At 59.2% G+C, this 18,087-nt stretch overlaps 1 protein-coding gene across 1 annotated transcript; it reads left to right on the top strand.

Annotated features, from left to right (window-relative positions):
• The first annotated feature begins 4,588 nt into the window (after window positions 1-4,588).
• LOC101763529 (DNA translocase FtsK 1-like) lies at window positions 4,589-10,088 on the top strand. Its single transcript, XM_004986733.1, has 3 exons — window positions 4,589-4,834; window positions 7,774-8,106; window positions 9,534-10,088. The coding sequence occupies exons 1-3, from the start codon at window positions 4,589-4,591 to the stop codon at window positions 10,086-10,088; spliced, it is 1,134 nt and encodes a 377-aa protein (XP_004986790.1).
• The last annotated feature ends 7,999 nt before the right edge of the window (window positions 10,089-18,087 follow it).

The following is an 18,087-nucleotide window of genomic DNA, read 5'->3' as shown; positions in this document are numbered from 1 at the left end:
AGTCTTTGTCTCGATTCGCTAATCTTGACAACGACAGTTGGCGCGCCAGGTAGAGGATCTTTGCGCGTACATCACCGGCTTCAGATGGCCAACCACGACGTCAGCTTCACTCCGGGCTCCCTGATCTGCTTCGGGAGTCTGGACTTCCTCGCCACCGGGGAGGGGATCGAGTTGATCCCTCTCCTCATCTTGCCCGCTCGTCCCACCAAATCTGGCTCCGCCGCCGGGATAGCGGCGAGCGGCAAGGCGCGTGCCGAGGGGCCTCCTTCGGAGGGGCGGCCCTTCGGGCTGCGCAATGCCGTGGCGACCTAAGGTCATCTCCTGGCGCGGTCCATGACCGTGCCGCCTGCGAGCAACGAGCTCGTGGGCGTGGCGAGGACGACTTCCGACGTCGGCTCCAACAGCGGGAGCCACCACCCCTCGCGCGAGTGCTTCATGGCTGACGTGCACTCCGAGGGGTCCAATGATGATGGCGCCGAAGGGAGGCAGAGGACTCCCCCACCGCGCGCTGCGGCTATGACTGGGGCCCTCGCCAGGGCCCCGGTGCGATCCCGACAGCTGGAGGCACGCGCGGCGCCCCGCCAGGAGGTCGAGCGCCCCCGCAACAAAGGCGGGGCCCGATAGCGGGCGCTCGACATTCAGCAGCGCATCTACGCGGACGAAGATCGTCCTCAGCTTTTCACCCGCGCCAGCCAGAACATCACCGCAGCTGTGGCCCTACTCCGACGACTCCCCGAGCCAGCGACGCCTGAGGAGCGTCAGGCGCACCAAGAGGCGCGCAACCTGCTCGAGTGCGCCGCCGTCTAGTAGGCGAAGAGCTCCGCGTCCCGGCGACGCGGGTAGACCGCCAGCAGGGCAGCTCCCACCGCACCTCCCGAGAGGCGGGGGAGTCTATCCACCAGCCTCCCCACAGGTTGAACCGGGGCGCGGCCGCTCGACGGACACCGCCGCCCGCGGGAGGCGGAGCACAGTCCGTTTACCGGCATGTCGGTCCCATCCGCGACGCCCACGACAACCTAGACGCGCGGCAGCGCTCCCGCGCGGATAAGGAGGAGGGGGTGGACCATGGCTACCACGTCCACCGTGGCGGCCGCTATGATAGCGAAGAAGACCGCAGCCCGAGCCCCGACCCGGTAGGGCCCCGGGCCTTCTCCGCGCGTATCCTGAATGCGCCGTTCCCGCCGCGCTTCAGGCAGCCAACAAACGTGGCCAAATACTCCGGGGAGACAAACCCCGGGCTGTGGCTCAGCGACTACCGGCTTGCATGTCAGGCCGGTAGGGCGGACGATGACCTATTCATCATCCGCAACCTTCCACTCTTTCTGGCCGACTCGGCGCGAGCCTGGCTGGAACATATCCCTTTGGGTCGGATCTACAGCTGGAACGACCTGAAGTAGATATTCATGGGAAACTTTCAGGGCACGTACACGCGCCCTGGCAATTTCTGGGACCTCCGGAGCTGCCGCCAGGGGTCAGATGAGTCCCTCTGGGACAATATCCGGTGTTTCTCCAAGAAGCGTACTGAGCTCTCCAATGTCACGGACACCGACGTCATAGGGGCTTTCCTGGTGGGAACTTCCTGCCGGCCTCTCGTCCATGAGCTGGGGCGCTGAGGTCCACGGACCATGGAGGAGCTTCTCAATATCACCACCAGCTTCGCCTCGGCAAGGCAAAGGCAAGGCAAAACGGGAGGAGGACGCCGATGAGGGCACCTCCAACCGTCAGCAGAAGAAGAAGAACAAGCAGCGGCGTGAGGCTCCCCTCATGGCTGCTGTTGAGTGCAAGCGGGGACAGCCCCTCCCAGAGGGCACCCCCGGCTTCTTCGACAAGCTACTCGAGGGACCGTGCCCAAACCACGAGTTCCCCGCGAAGCACGCCTACAAGGACTGCAACCTCATGAAGAGATATTTTGTAGGCAACCCGGTGAAGGGCGACCGTAGGCAGAAGCCCGACGAGAAGAAGAAGGACAGCGAAGAGAAAGAAGACGGCTTCCCCAAGGTGGATGGCTGCTTCATGATCTTTGACGGACCAGCGGCTTACGACTCCAAGCGCCACCGGAAGCTGGAGCGCCGCGAGGTCTACGTGGCCGAGCCTGCAACACCGGCCTTCCTTGACTGGTCGGGATCCGCCATCACCTTTGACCGGTCCGACCACCCAGGTAGCGTCCTGCAGCCAGGACGCTATCCGCTCGTCGTCGACCCCGTCGTCGGCACGACGCGCCTCACCAAGGTGCTCATGGACGGAGGCAGCGGCCTCAACATCCTCTTTGCCGAGACTCTCGACGCCATGGGGATTGACCGCTCCCACCTTCGCCCCAGCAAGGTGCCATTCCACAGCATCGTATTGGGGAAACAGGCAATGCCTCTCGGGCAGATCGACCTGCCCGTCACTTTCGGGACTCTATCCAACTACAGGAAGGCGATCCTCACCTTCGACGTGGTGGGCTTCCGTGGAACCTACCACGCCATCCTGGGGCGGCCGTGCTACGCCAAGTTCATGGCTATCCCCAACTACACGTACCTCAAGCTCAAGCTGCTGGGGCCCAACAGGGTCATCACCGTCGACACGTCTTTCTAGAAGGTATACGAGTGCGACGTAGAGTACTGCGAGTACGCCGCAGCCATCACCTTCACAGAGGGTTCGGCGGTCCAGCTCGCGGAGGGCGCCGAGGACCAGCCCGACTCCAAGCAGTCGGCCACCTCCTTCGAGGCCACCGAAGGCGTCAGGAGGTCCTCCTCGACCCCAGCAGCTCCGAAGGCCGAACCGTACAGATCGGCGCTACCGTATCTCCCAAATAGGAAAGCGTGCTCGTCTACTTCCTCCGCGCGAACAGTGACGTCTTCGCGTGGAAACCCTCGAACATGCCCGGTATTTCGAGGGAAGTCGCCGAGCAGTCCTTGAACACCAAGGCCGGCTCCAAGCCAGTGAAGCAAGGTCTGTGCTGCTTCAACGAGGAGAGGCGCAAGGCCATTGCCGAGGAGCTCCAGAAACTCTTGGCGGCCGGATTCATCATGGAACTGTACCACCCCGAGTGGCTTGCTAACCCTGTTCTTATACGAAAAAAGAATGAGAAATGGAGGATGTGTGTTGATTATACCGGTCTCAACAAGGCGTGCCCAAAGGATCCGTTTCCTTTACCACGCATAGACCAAATAGTCGACTCAACCGCCGGGTGTGAAACCCTTAGCTTCCTTGACGCGTATTCCGGCTACCATCAAATCGCGATGAAAGAGTCCGACCAACTCGCAATCTCTTTCATCACCCCCTTCGGCCCCTATTGCTACGTTAAGATGCCGTTCGGCCTCAAAAACGCGGGGCTACGTTCCAACGATGCATGCTCAAGTGTTTCGGGGACCTCATCGGGCGAACCGTTGAGGCTTACGTCGATGACATCGTTGTCAAGTCCAAGAAGGGCGACCGGCTCATCCCCGACCTCGAACTAGCCTTCGGAAGGTTGAGAGACAAGCGCATCAAGCTCAATCCTAAAAAGTGTGTTTTCAGGGTTCCGAGGGGCATGCTGCTGGGTTTCATCGTCTCCGTACGCGGCATCGAAGCCAATCCGGAGAAGATAGTGGCCATCAGCGACATGGGGCCAAGTCGAAATATGAAGGGAGTTCAGCGCGTCACGGGATGCCTGGCAGCCCTGAGCCGTTTCATCTCGCGCCTCGGCGAACGGGGGCTCCCTCTCTACCGACTCCTGAAGAAGACTGACCGCTTCGAGTGGACCGCCGAGGCCCAAGAGGTGCTCAACCAGCTCGAGGACCTCCTGACGACGGCCCCGATCCTAGTCCCGCCAACCGACGGGGAGCCCCTCCTGCTCTACATCGCGGCGACCACCCAGGTAGTTAGCGCAGCTCTGGTGGTGGAGCGAGAAGAGGAGGGACATGCCCTCAAGGTGCAGCGCCCGGTATACTTCGTCAGTGAGGTCTTGTCCGAGTCCAAGGCGCGCTACCCGCAGATCCAGAAGCTCATCTATGCCGTCCTCATCACGAAGAGGAAGCTGCGCCACTACTTCACCTCCTACCCGGTGATGGTCATTTCGTCGTTCCCTCTCGGCGAAGTGATCCGGAACCAGGACGCCACGGGACGAATCGTGAAGTGGGCGCTCGAGCTCATGGACCAGGGCATCGCCTATGCCCCCCGCACCGCCATCAAATCCCAGGTACTCGCCGATTTTGTAGCAGAGTGGACGGAGATCCAGACGACATCGGCGCCGGAGAAGCAGGAGTACTGGACGATGTACTTCGACGGGTCGTTGATGAACGCACGCACTGGAGCGGGTCTAGTCTTTGTCTCTCCTCTCGGCGTACGCATGAGGTACATGATCCGCCTCCACTTTGTTGCGTATAATAAAGTCGCCAAGTACGAGGCTCTCCTCAACGGGCTTCGCATCACCATCGAGCTGGGCATCCGGCGGCTGGACATCCGAGGCGACTCCCAGCTAGTCGTCGAACAGGTAATGAAGGAATGGAGCTGCCACGACCCCAAGATGGCAGCCTACTGCAACGAAGTCCGCAAGCTCGAAAACAAGTTCGACGGACTAGAGCTCAACCACGTCGTAAGGCGTTTCAACGAGGCAGCTGACGAAATGGCAAAAGCGGCGTCCGGCCGAAAGCCCGTACTTGATGGTGTTTTCGTGAGCGACCAATTCAGGCCCTCGATCCGTTACCAAGAGCCAGGGAGGGTCAGCGACGCGCCACCTGCCCCGGACTCGAGCCCCGACCCAGGAGAGGTCGACAACGCGCCACCTGTCCTGAGCTCGAGCGCCGACCCAGACAAGGTCGGCGATGCTCCACCTGCCCTGGACTTAGAGGCCGACCCCTCCGACCCCGAGGTCATGGAGATCGATGCAAACCCAGCAGCGGGGCCCGACCCCCCACCTGACTGGAGAGCCCCGTACCTCGACTACCTCATCCGCGAGATGCTCCTGGCGGATAAGACGAAGGCACGTAGGATTGCGCGCCGCGCCAAATCCTTCGTCATTATTGACCAGAAGCTCTACAAGCGGAGCCACACCGGCATCCTCCAGTGCTGCATCCCGATCGAGCAGGGAAAGGCGCTGATTCAGGACATCCACGCTGGAGCCTGCGGCCACCACGCCGCACCAAGAACCCTCATCGGAAATGCCTTCCGGCAGGTCTTCTTCTGGCCGATGGCGGTCGCTGATGCCACCCAGATGGTCCGCACCTGCAGAGGGTGCCAATGCTTCGCACGCCAAACTCATCTGCCTGCACAGGTGCTTCAGACCATCCCCATCACGTGGCCCTTCGCAGTTTGGGGGCTGGACCTTGTCGGGCCCTTCAAGAAGGCGCTCGGGAGCTTCACCCACCTGCTTGTCGCCGTCGATAAGTTCTCCAAGTGGATCGAGGCGCGACTGGTCACGCAAATCAAGTCCGAGCAGGCGGTGCAGTTCTTCACCGACATCATCCATCACTTCGGAATCCCCAACTCCATCATCATGGACATCCTCCAGTTCTGCGACGACCACCACATCCGAGTGGACTGGTCGGCCGTGGTGCACCCCCGCACGAACGGGCAGGTTGAATGAACCAATGGCATGATACTCCAGGGTCTCAAGCCACGGATCTTCGACCGCCTCAAAAAGTTCGACGGCCGATGGGTCGCGGAGCTCCCCGCGATCCTGTGGAGTTTGAGGACGACCCCCAGTAGGGCGACCGGCTTCACCTCGTTCTTCATGGTTTACGTGTCCGAGGCAATTCTCCCCACTGATCTGGAGTACGGATCGCCGAGGGTCAAGGCATACGACGAATAGGGAAACCAGGCATCACTCGAAGACACGCAAGATCAGCTCGACGATGCGCGTGATGTAGCCCTGCTACACTTGGCTAAGTACCAGCAGGCCTTACGACGCTACCACAGCCGCAAGGTGCAAGGCCGAGCCTTTAACGTCGGCGACCTGGTGCTCCACCTCGTCCAGGACAATCGAGGGTGGCACAAGCTGACCCCTCCATGGGAAGGTCCCTTCATTGTCACACAAGTACTGCGGTCAGGCACGTACAAGCTAGCGACCCTGAAGGACAGATCTTTAACAACGCTTGGAACATAGAACAGCTAAGACGCTTCTACCCTTAGTTTTTGTTTCCAAAGTTCTGCACATAAACACCTTTGCAACTTGTCAATTCAACGGAAAGGGAATTTTGAGTCAATTTCGTTCAAGTCTCATATCGAACTCAGGGATATCCGACCCTGGCTCCACCCTAGGGCCGCATATCCCTCGGGGGCTATCAGGGGCTCCGCCCCAAGTCACTTGACATCCTCTCAAAATGCCATTTCTTTCCGAGCCGACCCTCTTCCTAAACTTTTGGGCGTGAAAAGGAAGGAGCGCACGAACGGCGTTCAAGCAAGACTGATGGGACTGCGAAAAAACCTACACCCCAGCAGCTACGGTGCCTTCGCACATCAGCGCTTACTGACACACTCGACCCGTGCCCCAAACTTTCCAAATCCAAAAAACAAGAAAGAGGATCGGCAAACTTTTTTCGGCAATTTAATAAAAAAGGCCTCTGTGCCCATCACAAAAACAAGTTCAAAATTAAAACTAACGTATTTACATCTGGGGCGCCTAAGCCCGGTACAGCTAACTCGTCCTAGGGTCTTCGGGTGGGATGGCCTCATCCTCCAGAAGCTTCGCCAAGGCATCCGCTAGGTTGAGCACCGACGCGTCGATCTCGTCCAGCTCGGCCTCGGAATAGCCGGCGGCGTACCCCCCGCTCATCCCGGTGAAATTGATGCCGGAGTAGTGGGAACTGAAGACACCCAAGGCCCGCCTCATGCCGATGCGGAGCGCCTCCAGAGCGATCTCGCGGGTCCGTCGGTACGTCTCGAGGACACGAGTCGCCAGTGAGCTCATCCCGTCCCCCTGGACCACGCTGAGGCTGTCGCAGACGACGCGGACCGCATCTCGCAGGTTGCTGTGCTCAGCGCGCTCAGGGTCGAGGACCTCCCTGAGCCGGGCAATTTCATCTGTAAGGTCCGTCCGCAGAAATCCAAGTCAGAAATCATCACAAAGCAGCAAGAAAACAATGGAACGAAAAGAGCCTTACCCTCGGACCGGGCCTTCAGCTGACGCTCCCGGTCGAGCCCCTGGGCCACGGTGATCTGAAGCTCCTGCACTTGCACTTGGAGCTGACTGACCTCTTCCCCAAGCTCGGCCGCCACCTTCTCGGCCTCGCCCTTCCAGGCCGCCTCGAAGTCCCGGTCCTGCCAAGCCTTCTGCCGCTCGCGCTGGATGCGCTCGACGGTTTTCTGAAGGGCTTCATATTCTCCCTTCAGCCGTGCGAGCTCCTCGGCATCGTGGCGGGCCTTCAAAGCAGTGGCCTGGAACTCCTCGTGGTCGAGGCGAGCCTTCTCGATGACGGCCTGGAACTTGTCCTCCGCCCGCCGCGCGTCCTCCTGCGCCGCCTGCTCGCGCCTCTGCAGTTCGTTGATGACCTGCTGGGCAGCGGCAACCTGCGCGGTCAACTCCCCGGTTCGCTGCCTCTCCATAGAGAAGCGTTCCCAGAGCCCCCGCTCGAGCCGGAGGAAATTGGACTTCCCCCGGCTACACTCCTGGAGGGCCTACAAGACAATATATCCTCAATAACAGAGCGACGGGAGAAAAATAATCGTCAGGGAAAACACCATACCTGGCCACCGGGGACGACGACGCCGTCCAGCTCCCCCAGCGCCGAGGACAGGGCAGCACGGACATTTGCAAGTCCGCCCTGTAGCGCTTGCCACTTGCATCACTCCACGGTGTCATCCAGCGTGAAGTGGGGTCTCTGCGGGTCATCGCGGGACGTCCAGCGCAGGATAGACCCATTCCATGCTTTGGGAACGGGATTGGCCGAGACAAGGGTAGAGGCCGCTCCGGACGCTCCTGACACCGCTGTCCCCGATGCCGCGGTCGAGGCAGGCACCGCCGCCCCGGATGCCACTGGCCTCATCGACGGTCCCGGCGCATGCGCCCCCGCCCTCATCGAGGTCGCCGCGGCCGTCCTCGACGCCGACGCGCGTCCCGACCCGTCCGCTGCCGCCACCGTCTCCGTCACGGCTACCGGAGCGGGTGTTCCCGTCACCGCCGTGTCCTTCGTCACGGCCACCGAGGTAGGCATCCCCGCTCCCGTCGTGGCTGCCGGAGCAGGCACCCCCGCCTCCGCCGCCGTCGCTTGTTGGAGGTATGCCCTAGAGGCAATCATAGAGATGATGATATTCCATTTGTATCCATGATTTGTATATTGTGTTCATTGAATATCCATTAAAGGCTACTTGAATTGATTTGCAATTATGTGAATTGTATGTGAAACTCTTTACTTGTATGGTTATTCTAAAGTTGTCCCTAGTCGGAGTTCATGTGAGGACACACATGAATATTAGACTAGCACATGTATTAGTTGGTGACTATGTTTCACAAGTCATGGACATGGAGATGTTGGACTAATAATGTGGACACATGTGGAGACATGTGTTAGGACTGACCCAACACGAGAAGTAGTTCTCTCTTTAAACAACATATACGCTTTGTCCTTAGACCTGAGATTGTCGCATGTATTCTAGATGTGGATTGACCTACTTAGGGGCTATCAAACGCTACGCCGTAACAGGGTAGTTATAAAGGTAGCTTTCGGGTTTGTCAAGAAGCATGCTATGAGACATGGTCAATCAAGATGGGATTTGCCCCTCTCTGATTGAGAGTGATATCTCTGGGCCCCTCGAGTGATCGGATCAAAAAAAATGCATGGCCATGCTACGTACGGTTAAGAGTTAACCTACAAAGGGATTCCGAATCACAGGATCGAGAAAGAGCGGTCGGCTTGAAGCTAGACCAAATATCGTGAGGCAAAGGGAATAGCATGTATATTATGTTGTGATGGTTCGTCTGATATGATCTTCGTATGCGTATAGGAGTTGGCACGTCTTGCTAGAGGCCGCTACCGACTATTGGGCCGAGTAGGAGTACTCGGGCCATGTCTATACGTATCCGAACCCATAGGGTCACACACTTAAGGGGCTGGAAGCCCAATTCAGATCTGATCCGAGTTGGATTAGGTTTAGGAGTACTAATGGGCCTCGGATCCAGAGGCCCATCAGGAACCCCTATAAATAGAGGGGTGGGGGCGCCCTAGGGTTTCACACCTTTTGGCTGAACACACTTGCCGCGCCTCCCACGCCCTCACCTGTTGCAACTCGCGGATCTAGCAATCCGGCTTGCGACGCTTCCTCCCTGCACGTGTGGATACCTTGGAGGTGTTGCGCCTGCAGCACTTGGACGAGCCATCGACGAGCCGCCGACGAGCCACGACGAGCCGACGACGAGCCGCGGCACCGGAGGCGATCTTGCTGTGCACGTGGACGAGCTGCTGAGGAGCTGCTGGACGTGATCGACTACGTACGACTACGTGATCATCTTCACTGCACCGACGCATATCTACATCTTCCGCACCAGTAGTGCGTCGAGTGGTAATCCCGTGATCCTTATACGGCAGTTCTTCCTGGTTATACGCGGTAGAAAATTTTGTTTTGCGCTAGCGTAGCCTACCTCGTATCCCAACATCGCTATCTTTGTTGCGGCTCCCTGGGCGGATGTCCCCGCCTCCGCCGTCGTCGCTGCCTTCGTCGCAACTGCCGTGGTGGGCGTCCTCGCCTCCCCCGCTGCCGCTATCACCGCCGTGGCCGCGGGGTCGGACTCTCTCTCCTCCGTCGCCACCGCCATCCCCGTCACGGCCGCTGGGGCAACCGCCTCCGTCTGCGCCACCGTCGTCGGAGCCGCACGCTCCTCCTCCACCTCGTCATCGAGGTCTATCACCACCCTGGTCGGAGGGCCCCCAGGGGCAATGCCCTGCCCCGCGAGGTCGACCGAGGAGGCAGAGGGCAAAACAGGGGTCAGACCGTGCCCCGTGCCCGGCTGCGGCACCACTCCTCCAGTTGCCGCCGCAGGAGCCACCTCCACGGTAGGGTCCGCGGTCTCCCCAGCGACACCCCCGCTCGCTGCCAGCGGGGTCACGGTCCGTCCCGCGGAGGTGGAAGACACCCGCAGCGCCTTCTTCGGCGCCAGCGACGGAACAAAGTCCCGGGGGGCGGCGCTGTGAAACAACAAAAAAAAAACAACATCAGCAACAACGGCTCGATTCCAGGAAAGGAACGAGACGCGCGAGGAATTTCCACTTACACTCCCCCAGCACGAGGGTGGCACGTGCGCTTCGCCTCCGAGCCTGATGCCGACCCCGGGGCATCTCGCAATGGTCGCTTGCCGCTACTCCTTTGCTCCTGGGCCGCAGGCAGAGGGACAGGGGTCGGCTCCATCGACTCCTGAGGTGCGCTCGACGCCGACCCGTGGGGCGCGGCCCCAGAGCTTTGCGGGGCCGAGTCTTGGGCAGGCGGCCCGCTCGTTTTGTCCCCCTCGGCCGTTTGGGAGCGTGGCTCCCGGATAACAAGCGCGCCCGACCAGGGGGTCAGAATGAACTCTTCCTCTTCCTCCTCCTCGTCCTCCTCCTCCAACTCATCGTCGTCGTCATCGTCGTCCAACACGACCTGGCCCCGCCGCCACCGTTGGAACTCCCTGGCGGCGTTCCTTTTCTTCCTCGCCGTCTCCTTGTCCTTGCGCTGCTTCTGCTTCCCGGCAAGCAGACGGTTCTGCTACCACCGCTCGGCATCTTCTGGCATCGGCGGACGCGAGTCGACGACGCTAGTCATGCTGCCCTGCAGACACGAAAGCTCCGCATCAGAACAACGAACCAAGAAATGCAGGCAAAAGAAACAGGCCCGCGGAGTCCTCACCAGATCGACGAAATTCTCGTTCGGGCGCATCGGAGGGTGGTCGGGCACCGGGTAATCGATGTCCTTGTCATCCAGCGCCTCCCGGACTCGCTGCCAGATCTCGGAGGTAGCGAGCGCAGCTGTCGCAAGGACGGTGCCTTCGGTCGGCGCACCGGGGGTCATCTCGGCGAGCGAGCGGATCCAGAGCATCAGTGGCGCCACCCTCCGAGCATGGTACGCCCCGATAACTCCGGCCCCGGTCAGCCCCTTTCCCTTCAGGTACTCGATGGCCTGAAGCAAGCCGGTGATCCGCCTCTTCTCCTTCTCCACCGAGCCGTACAACCACAACTCCGGCGCCACTTCAATGACGCGGCCGGTGAACTCCGGCAATGGGGAGTTGGAGTAGTTATTCACGTAGAACCACTGCTAATGCCACCCCTTGTGGGACGCCGCGGTCTTCATCGCCATGTACTCCTTGGCGCGAGTATGGTAGAGGTGGATTCTGGCGCACCCTATCGGCACCGGGGTAGCCCGCTGCTGGCTTTCTCTCTTCTCAGCCTTCTGGTATAGGCTGACCACGAAGAAATACTTCCAAAGCGAGAAGTTGGGCTCGATGCCTAGGAACCCCTCGCACAGCGCGACGAACGCCGCGATGTGCTGGATCCCGTTGGGATTAAGGTGCTGCAGCTCGAGCCCGTAGTAGTGCAGCAGCCCGCGGAAGAAAAGGCTCGGCGGGGTCATGAACCCTCTCTCGTGGAAGTGGGTGAACGACACAACGTAGCCGGCGGGTGGATTCGGCACCTCCTCCATCTCGGGGAACTGCCGTTCACCCCTCTCGGTCCTCTCACAGAGGAGACCCTTCCTCGTCAGGCCGTCAGCGCCTGAGGTGTCAAAGCTTGTGCGCCCAGGATCCCATCGCTAAGGGGAGAAAAGCTCGACGGCGGAAGGTGAGGAAGGCTGCAGCGCTGGGCGGAGGAAGACGACGGCGCGCAAGAAAGCTAAAGGCGCGCGAGGAGGCGAAAAGACTTGGGGGCAGATTGCAGGCGAAACTGGAGAGGCGGACTCCCCGTCTTATAGGAAGGCGCGTGGGAAGCAGAACAGACGTCCCCATCACAATAAATACGGCGCCATGTACGCCCCGTCACGCCCGCCACTTTTTCGGAAATCGTGCGCATGACCTGCTGCAGGAAACATCCTCTCCTCCCTCGTTTCGTGAGTCAGCGTCTTCCGCCACTTCGCCTCCCAGGGAGTACGCGCGCACAACCTCCTCCACGTCCGGCCCAAGGCACAACCTCCGCCACGTCCGGCCCAAGGCACAACCTCCTCCACATCCGGCCCAAGGCCCATCAAAAGGTAAAAAAGGGATACGGGCTGAAAACGCCCCTACGGCCATATACGGTCCAGGGGTTCGAAGGCTGGCCCACTACGGGTTCGACAGCCACCCTAGGACACCCCCGAGTGAGGGGTGAGAGGGGATGGGTCCGCTAGCGGCCATCACCTGGGTGCACAACAGCCTAGGGCGTCCCAATCTCACGTTCGAGTCCGGGCCAGCACCAGAGTTCATGGTTTTTTCCCCGAGGAAAGGCAACGAGCCCTTGGATCCGATCGAACGGATTCGGGAACTATATGAACTGGCCGACCGGAACCTGGGGTACGCCACCAGCTTGGCCCGAGCCAGACCCCCCCGAACGGGGACCGGGACCCCACTCGAACCAACCCGTTAGCAGCTCAACGAGCGCCACGGTTCGTCCGGCGAGGATAACGTGGCATAACTCACCCCCTCCGTCTTAGCGAACGGACGCTTGAGGGGTAACGTACCAAAGTCGATCTAGCCTCCCGACCAGTCCCCTGCAACGCGTGGGGGCTCGGGGGCTAGCCTCGCAACCAATGACCACGCGGATGGTCACGACTTGAGGTTTTCAGACCGAAGGTGCCTTAGGGAACAACAAGAAATCCTCTCGCGTTGAGTTGCCCACAGGACGCTTCGCCTGATCCACCTCCTTGGCCAGGCCGAACAAACAACACATCCCGTCCCTGATTAACTGCAGCTTGCACGACGAGCAGAGATCCCCTACGAACGATGATATCAGCCTCTGGAGGAGCGTCCCCGCTCCACCACAGGCTCGGGGGCTATTGTTGGGGGGAAATATTAACGACCTCCTAAAGCCCATTAAAACAACAAACATAAAGGCCCAGGCCTACCTAAGGAAATAAAGACTGTCGTTGGCCCAACATGGGAGGGGAGAGCCCCGCTCCACCTCGCCCGACCTAGTGCCCCGGGTTCGGACGCTCCCGACCCCTTGATGACCAAACTCCGCCTCGCCTGACCCACGGACCCACCACGCCGCGAGACTCCGCCTCGCCCGACCCAGGGCGTAGGGGGTCGGACTCGTCCGGGCCCACAAGACAAGAATTTGCCTCGGGCGTAGACTGGAAGGTAAGGGCACGGATCTCGTGGGTCCCCCTGTCGATCTCGCCATAAATGCGCCACGGCTCTGACACGCAGAAAGGCGCTCGCGCCCCCGACGCAACCCGCCACAAGTACCCATGCGCGACCGCATAGCACAGGCTACAGTGGCTGCGGCTTCCTCCGATTCGCTACAGGGCACTCATGGCCTGCGTCGCCCGGCACAGGAGGAAGCCCCACCCGTTCTTGCACCCCGCGCATCCGGCGACAGGGACGCAAAGTCCGCGTCCCACGGGCCATCAGCCAGATAGCTGGATCAGCCCCCCCCCCCCCCCCGACGGGCACAGATGCCATGACCGAATACCATCATCATGCTTGGCGGCAACGGCCACCAAGGAAATCGTCGACAGGTCTCGAAGGTAGCCACCCTCTTCCGATGGACGCGTTGATAGGAGCCGAAGGCCGGAGAGGATGCCGGCGACCCAGGGACTTGGTCCCTCCCCCTGTGTTGTATTTTACTTGACTTAGCTTATCTCTTTACTTCTCCTTACACCCGGTCTCACTTGTAACTCCGGTGGCCTCCTTGCCCTATAAAAGGAGAACCGGGGGCCCTGAGATAGGGGACTCAAAAAAGCAAACAGAACACACACACACACACACACACACACACACTCCTTCAGAGCATCAGTGCACACCCAAGAGACTTGGGACCTGCTCCCTCTCTCGCCTCCTGTAACCCCTACTATAGACCCCGCGTGGGCAACACGAGCAGGACCTCATACTGGACGTAGGGCTTTCTCATGCCCGAACCAGTCTAAACCCCGTGTGTCCCACGCCACCATCCAAAGCCTTACGCGCATAAAAGAAATTCACTAGTCTTAGTCTCGATCCGCTAATCTTGACAATGACAAGTATAGACGCAGACGCTCACATATTGTCGGTGTTTCGTACCGCCGATTAGTGATTGTACGGCACACTCTCCTCGCTTCCGATAGCTAGCACACAAGAGACAAGAAGTTATACTGGTTTGGGAAGATCCCTACGTCCAGTTTTGGCAGGAGTCGTGTTCCTTGGATCGAGTGCACTGGGCATACAATGGGGTGCTTGCAAGCAAGCGTTCGTGCGATGTGTGTGAATGAATGCGAGAGAGCCAGAAGGAAGGCCCGATTCCCTTTATATAATCTAGGGATCGGGCGACAATATTTGGAGAAAGGAGGGGGTTTCCCGACCTCAGAGGTCGGGGGCTATGCTGTAGTCGGGGCGACCTGGCCTCTTTAGCGTTGTGGGGCCTTCTCGTCATGCCCCTTCATCATCGTGGGCCCCATGCAACCTATACGGGAGCACCTGTGCAGCGTGGGCTGCCTACGTAGGGCTTGGCCGCTTCCACGATGTGCCCCCATCCCGTCTGCCAACCTCGTGACAGGGAACGAGACGGACGCTGTTGCTGACGTCCGTACCTAGGGTGAGTAGGCAAGCCTTGGGTCATCGGTCAGGGCATGGCGTGCCACTTTCTCCGGCTTTCCCCGACCTCTCCAGCATGCTCACGGCCACTCAACGCCGTGACGCATGACACTGGGTCCTGCCTTGCCTACGGGCCCGTACCGGACCTGGCGTGGTGGTCAGACCTTGACTGTGACGGATCACTACAGCAGGGAGGGTGATGATGACGCCGGCGTGCGTGAGGGAGTACGGACCATGTGGCCTCATCCCGCAGGTCGTCCTGGGCGGTTTGAAGGGTATAGCCTCACCCTTGGACCCCTGGCTAATGGTCGGTTCCCTTCGCCGGGTCACGTCCCAGCGTGGGGCGGTCAGGGGGGCACGCCTCGCATTTAATGCCCTTGGCACGACACCAGTCGCCCTTAGTCAAGGAGTAGGCGGGCGTGGTGGACCCCTCGAGGGCCGTATCCTCGAACCGGCTGGTGCGGTGGATCACGTTCTTTATCTCCCGACCTAAGGAGGTCGGGAGGTAGGCCGTGGCTTTGCATGGGCCACCTCCAACATGCTCCTTGCTGTTGGGCCTTTGACCTTTTTGCGTGCAGTTGTCTAGGATCCCTTTCCCCAAGGGTACCCTTAGTACAGGAGCCCATTAGTAGCCCCCGAGACTTCCTCCGACCCTGTGGTCGGGGGAAGACTCCTTCATTCTTCTTGTGTGTCGTTCAGTAACTGAAACGTCCTGTGGGTTCGCGCGAGCGGACCCACTGGGTCTAGCCCCCGAGCTTGTGTGCCGTTTGGTAACTGAAACGTCCTGTGGTTTCATGCGAGCAGACCCACTGGGTCTAGCCTCGAGCTTCTGAGGGAATCAGGGATTCGCTCAAAAGGTTTTCAATGTGGGTGTGGCTTGGTTTTTGTCGCCCGATGCTGTCAGGAGGTCCCTCCCGGACCCTTGGTATTTCTGCGAACTCCCACTGGTGAGTGGCCAGGTCCGGTCGGCCTGATGCCTCGCACGATGCGGAATCCTGAGGCCTAGCTAAGGGCTTCATCCCATCTGGTTGCAGTTCATGTGGGCCTGTCGGCGTGGCGAGGCTCGTGATGCTTCCACCCGGCTGGCTCCCCTTTCATGTTGTAATGTGCCTCGCGGTCTTGTATGTCTTGGCACTGTGCCTGGGCTATAAAGACTGCATCGTGCACTGTCCAGGGCACCACTCCTTTCTTCCAAACCCTTTGCGAGTGGATAGTTAGATGAGGCTGATGAGAGGGCATCTCCGTCTGTTCCGGACTAGCTGCTGTGCGGCTTGCCCCTGGTGCTAGAAGAATCTCAGCAAGTGGCTAGGCGTACTGCAGAGGATCTGAGGCACCTTCATTCCTGTTGTCGATCCTGCTCCAGATCCTCACAGATCTGGCGGGCTTGATCGACAATGACCAAGAATAGCATCGGATTCTGGATAGAATCACACGGTGCGACGAAGGCCATCATGACGCTGCTCCTGAGCTTGTGGGGAACAACTATGGCCCCCTCTCACCTCCACTAGGAGGCTTTGAGTGTGGCATAGTTTGCTGGAGCTGAAACTGCTCTCGTCCTTGGTACCCCCTCCTGCATAGGTTGTCCCCGAGGTGTTGATGCTAGAAGAAGATCAGCGAGGGCTGGTCACCCCATTATTGTGGCTGTGCAACCTAGGAGGGGTTGTATGCGTGAGGTCCGGGATGCATCCCGTGTTGCCCTTCACAGGGAGTAGCTCCTTGCCTACCACACTGGTTGGGCAAGGGTGCTTATTCGAGCGTCTTGGGGGAATCTTAGCGGAACCCGATCACCTCCCGACTGTGGGGAGTTTGGCTATGCCTCATTGGGAGGCGTCCCGTTAATCTTGGTTGTATGTTTCCTTTGGTCCCCGACCTCCATCATGGGAGGTCGGAGGGCTCGCCGCCTTCCCTCGTTGGGATTACCCGGAACTAGTTTGTCATCAGGACTCAGATACGGGGGAAAGAGGTTGGGGGTCACGTAGCACCTCGACCAGCGGTCCCTGGGACCCTCTTAGCCCTTCGTCCTTAGCTCTTTGTTCACTTTGTCCCAGGAAGATCGCGAGCCCGTCTAGATGCGCTAGCCTTCGAATCCCAGCCTACAGTGTTAGGTTAGCCCACCTTCCATGACAAAGTGGTTGAGGGGTTGCTGCACGGGAGCTGAGGCGCCCTTTGGCGACCGTCTTGTCACGTTCTGTCCCGCCTTGATGGCACCGGCCACGTGCGCACATCTCATCTTTGCTGCGCGTGTTTCCGAGGCAACCGCCGGTGCTAGGCCTACCATGGCCGTGGTGTTGCAGAGGGAGCGGTTGGCCTTCCCAAGGGTTCTCCCCATAAATCCACCGCCTCCCCTGCCCTTCTTCCCCGATTGTTGCCTTCTTATCCCTCCTCAACTTGTTAACCACGCCCGTACCGCCAAGGGAGAAGGGAGGAGAGAGGGAGAGAGAGAGAGAGAGACTTGGTGAGCTTCGTGGTAGGTTTGTGCACGCCTCCCCTTCCGTCCACTGACGCCACCCTTCCCTCCTCCCCTCCGGCGATGAGTTCATGGGTCCACTCGGTTGTGACGGAGGCAAAGCTGCAGGAGCTAGTGGACATGGGGTGCCTTCCTCCCAAAGAAAAGGTGGGGTGGCGCGCCGCCATGGGCAAGGAGTTTCCGGGTCCCGAGTCTTGGGAGACGGTCTCCTTTCTAGAGTTCCAAACCCGGGGGTTGAGGCTGCCGGCGCACCCCTTCCTCCGAGGGTTCCTCCACAACCTCCAGATCGAGCTGCAGCACTTCAACCCCAATGGGCTACTGCAGTTCGCTAGGTTTGTGATGGTGTGCGAGAGTTTCCTCGGCATCGCTTCACACGCATCTCTCTTCCGACACATCTAATATACAAAGTCTGTTTCAGACTCTCAAATGCACAACACCACGTATGCAATAGCTAGAAGGGATGCCCTCGCTTTGAGTTTGCATGTCCATGTAGTTGGCGACCAACCTAACCACTACGGGACATTTGGATACCAGGGGCTAAACTTTAAACCTATCATATCGGATATTCGGATACTAATTAGAAGGACTATATATAAACTAATTACAAACTAATTGCAGAACCTCTAGGCTAAATCACGAGACGAATCTATTAAGCCTAATTAATCCATCATTAGCGAATAGTTACTGTAGCACCACATTGTCAAATTATGGACAATTAGGCTTAATAGATTCGTCTCGAAATTTAGCCTAAAGGTTGTGTAATTAGTTTTGTAATTAGTCTAAGTTTAATACTCCTAATTAGTGTCAAATATTCGATGTGACGGGTCTCCTCCCGCACACACCCACAAATATTGTAGGAATGTCGCGTCATATTAAGGGGGCGTTTGGATGTCAGAGGCTAAACTTTAGCCCTGTCACATCACACGTTCGGATGCTAATTAGGAGGACTCAGATACGTGCATTTTGCATCCCAGACACGCTGAAGAAACTATGGGGT

This window comes from Setaria italica, chromosome IX (assembly GCF_000263155.2).
Source record: "Setaria italica strain Yugu1 chromosome IX, Setaria_italica_v2.0, whole genome shotgun sequence".
Classification (NCBI taxonomy): domain Eukaryota; kingdom Viridiplantae; phylum Streptophyta; class Magnoliopsida; order Poales; family Poaceae; genus Setaria; species Setaria italica.
This window is presented reverse-complemented; position numbering and strand designations above follow the sequence as displayed.